The sequence below is a fragment of the Phocoena phocoena genome, chromosome 1 (genome assembly GCF_963924675.1).
Source record: "Phocoena phocoena chromosome 1, mPhoPho1.1, whole genome shotgun sequence".
In the NCBI taxonomy this organism is placed as follows: domain Eukaryota; kingdom Metazoa; phylum Chordata; class Mammalia; order Artiodactyla; family Phocoenidae; genus Phocoena; species Phocoena phocoena.
This window is the reverse complement of record NC_089219.1, coordinates 104,174,849-104,177,417: the sequence shown is the minus strand read 5'-3', so window position 1 is coordinate 104,177,417 and position 2,569 is coordinate 104,174,849. Positions and strand designations below refer to the sequence as shown.

General features: G+C 53.4%; 1 protein-coding gene across 1 annotated transcript; it reads right to left on the bottom strand.

Annotated features, from left to right (window-relative positions):
* Positions 1-763: 763 nt before the first annotated feature.
* On the bottom strand, positions 764-1,951 carry TENT5C (terminal nucleotidyltransferase 5C). The gene has a single exon (XM_065889539.1). The coding sequence runs from the start codon at positions 1,937-1,939 to the stop codon at positions 764-766; it is 1,176 nt and encodes a 391-aa protein (XP_065745611.1). The 5' UTR covers positions 1,940-1,951.
* Between the last annotated feature and the right edge of the window lie 618 nt (positions 1,952-2,569).

Genomic DNA, 2,569 nt, shown 5'->3' with positions numbered 1-2,569 from the left:
TATGTTGCACGGTTTATTTTGTTTTCAAGTTACATTTCAAGAAAAGGTCTTTTTTTTTTTAATTTTTTTTTTTTTTCTCTCAGCAATCTCTCACAACTCCTCGTGATAGCACAGCATCTAAACCATCAACCACTTCCAACCAGATAGTAATTCTCCAGCTATCGGCTTTGGTTTATTGAGGAGAGAAATCCTCAGCTCTGCTGACAGAGAATGAACATAAGCAGTTTCGTCCCTTGAACAAAAATTAAGCCACAAGAACACCCTCACGTTTACCATTTTCTGCGGGACTAAAACTGACACAAGAAAATCGACCATCCGCACAACTTTCACGTAAGTGCCGAGGATTCCAAGTGAGGGCCGACATCCCCTACCCTAGGCTCCAGTGAGAAGCCCGGCAGCTGGAGACTTCTACACTGCCCACGTGTTTCCCAAGCTCAATGACCGCACGGAGCTCAGACGGCCCCGTGCCGATGTCTGGAACACGGCATGTTAGTGTCTGTCTTGGAAAGATGTGGATAGGTCATAGTTCCTATAGCATTTTCCAAAGTGGCACTGGAAATAACAGGTCCCTTTAGGGTTGGCTCATGATATACTGGAGACCCATTCCAATGGGCACACAAAGAAAAAAAAAAAAAAAAAAAAAGCAGAATCAGAGCTGAGTTCCCCTTTAAAAGCCAAACAACTACATCTAGAAGGAGTCTCCCCTACCTGAGAGCCCTCGCCCTACGGGGGTTCCCCCTGCGGAAACCCTCGGGTCTCAAGGTTAGTTACAGGGCAGCCAGGTGGGGTAGGGCTGGCTGTAGGTGACCGGAGAGTGGGCCACGTAGTAATTGTTGAAGTTGCCGTCGCTGACGTACGGCGCGGGCTGGTAGTAACAGGTGACGGTGGTGGCATTGGGGATGATGTTCTGCTCGGCCAGCACGCGCAGGGCCAGCAGGGAGATGAGGTTCAGGGTCTGCCTGCGCTCGTGGCCCATGAGGCACACGGTGCTCTCGTTCACTACCCTGCGCAGGGTCATGAGGTAGTCGTACTTGCTCCTCTCCTCCTCAGCGAAGTGGTTCTGCAGGTAGGTCTCCAGCTTCCTCTGCTGCTCGAGGATGTCGGGGAAGTCGATGAAGAACCGGGAACACATGTAGCGCTCCAGGGTCTTGATCTCGTCCTGGTCGGTGGGCCTGAAGTCCCGCACCAGGAGGTTGCTGTACTTGAGCAGCCCCCCGCCCCGGATCTCCTCGGGGTTCTTGGTGGCGATGAGTCTGTTCTGCAGGTGGTCCAAGGCTTCCTCAAAGTCCCCGTACACACTCTCCCCGATGACAGTGGGGTGCAGGTGCTCGGAGACGGGGTGGCTGGAGCAGTCATAGAAGAAGAGCAGGGAGTCCAGGATGATCTGGAAAGAGTCCACACTGAACTCGAACTGACGCCGGATGGAGTCCACGAATTTCAGCTCCACGTTCCGCCCGTTCTTGTTGGAGAGGGAGATGAGGCTCCAGCGGTCAGTGTCCGTGCGTACCTTCACCAGCTTCTGGACGTACGCCTCCTTCAGGGTGACTGGGCTGATCCTCAGCTTGTTCACGCCCTCTGGCAGGAAGTTCAGGAGGGAGCACAGAACCACATCCCTGACCAGCTGAAACTCGGCCTCCGTGGGCAGAGCCACGTGAAAGATGAGGTCCAGGTCTTTGCAACCCAACCCGTTGTCTTTGACCAAGACGTGGCCGGCCGCGGAGCCGTTCAGCCGGACGTCCTGCACTTTGATGCCCGCCTCCTCCAGCCGGCCGCGGACTGTCTGCACGATGTCCTTCAGCGTGATCTCCAAGGTGGGGAAGTTGCCTCGTCCGTGGATGGGTACGACCTCGGTCAGGACCTCATGCAGCCGGCTCACCTGGTCCCAGGTGAGCACGCTGAAGGACACGCAGTCGCTGGTACTGGGGCTCTCCTCTGCCATCTTGGGGGATGTTCTTGCTGGGGAAACTGAAAGAGAGGGAAGAGAAACAGAGTGAGGATTCACTTCTATGTGGCAAAGCAGCTCCAGGGACTCAGAGACGATGCTGGTTTCTCTCTGAACATCTTCCTTACTGCAAAGTGGCCGAGAGCACCTGCTGCCCGGTGCTGCTGCCGAGGATTAAGTGAGCTTAAGCGTGTTAAGAACAGTGCCCGCAGGGAGTGAGGACAATATACACGTAAACCTACCCTACACCAAATCTGACAACTTCGGACTTTTGTTTTCTGTGGGGTTTGTTCGTTTTGCCCGTTTTGTCTGCGTGAGGGTAGGGTCGGGGGTGGAGTCTGTGTGTGAAGGGAAGCAGACAAACTTGCTAAACCGAGTAACCTAAACACAACATTATTCAGTAGAGGGTCTACAGGTTTTGCTAATTTTCCTTGTTTTCCATGGAAATCACCTCTCCTGCTTTGGGCTCCCTAACTACATCCTGAGCTGGTTGATACCTCGGGACAATGCCCACACAGAACACAGGATCCACAAGAGAAGCTTCCTTCTCTTCGTGAATAGGTGGATTCTCAACCCTGGGCTTGGTCCTGCTAGAATCAAATACACCGATATCCTCTTCACTTACGG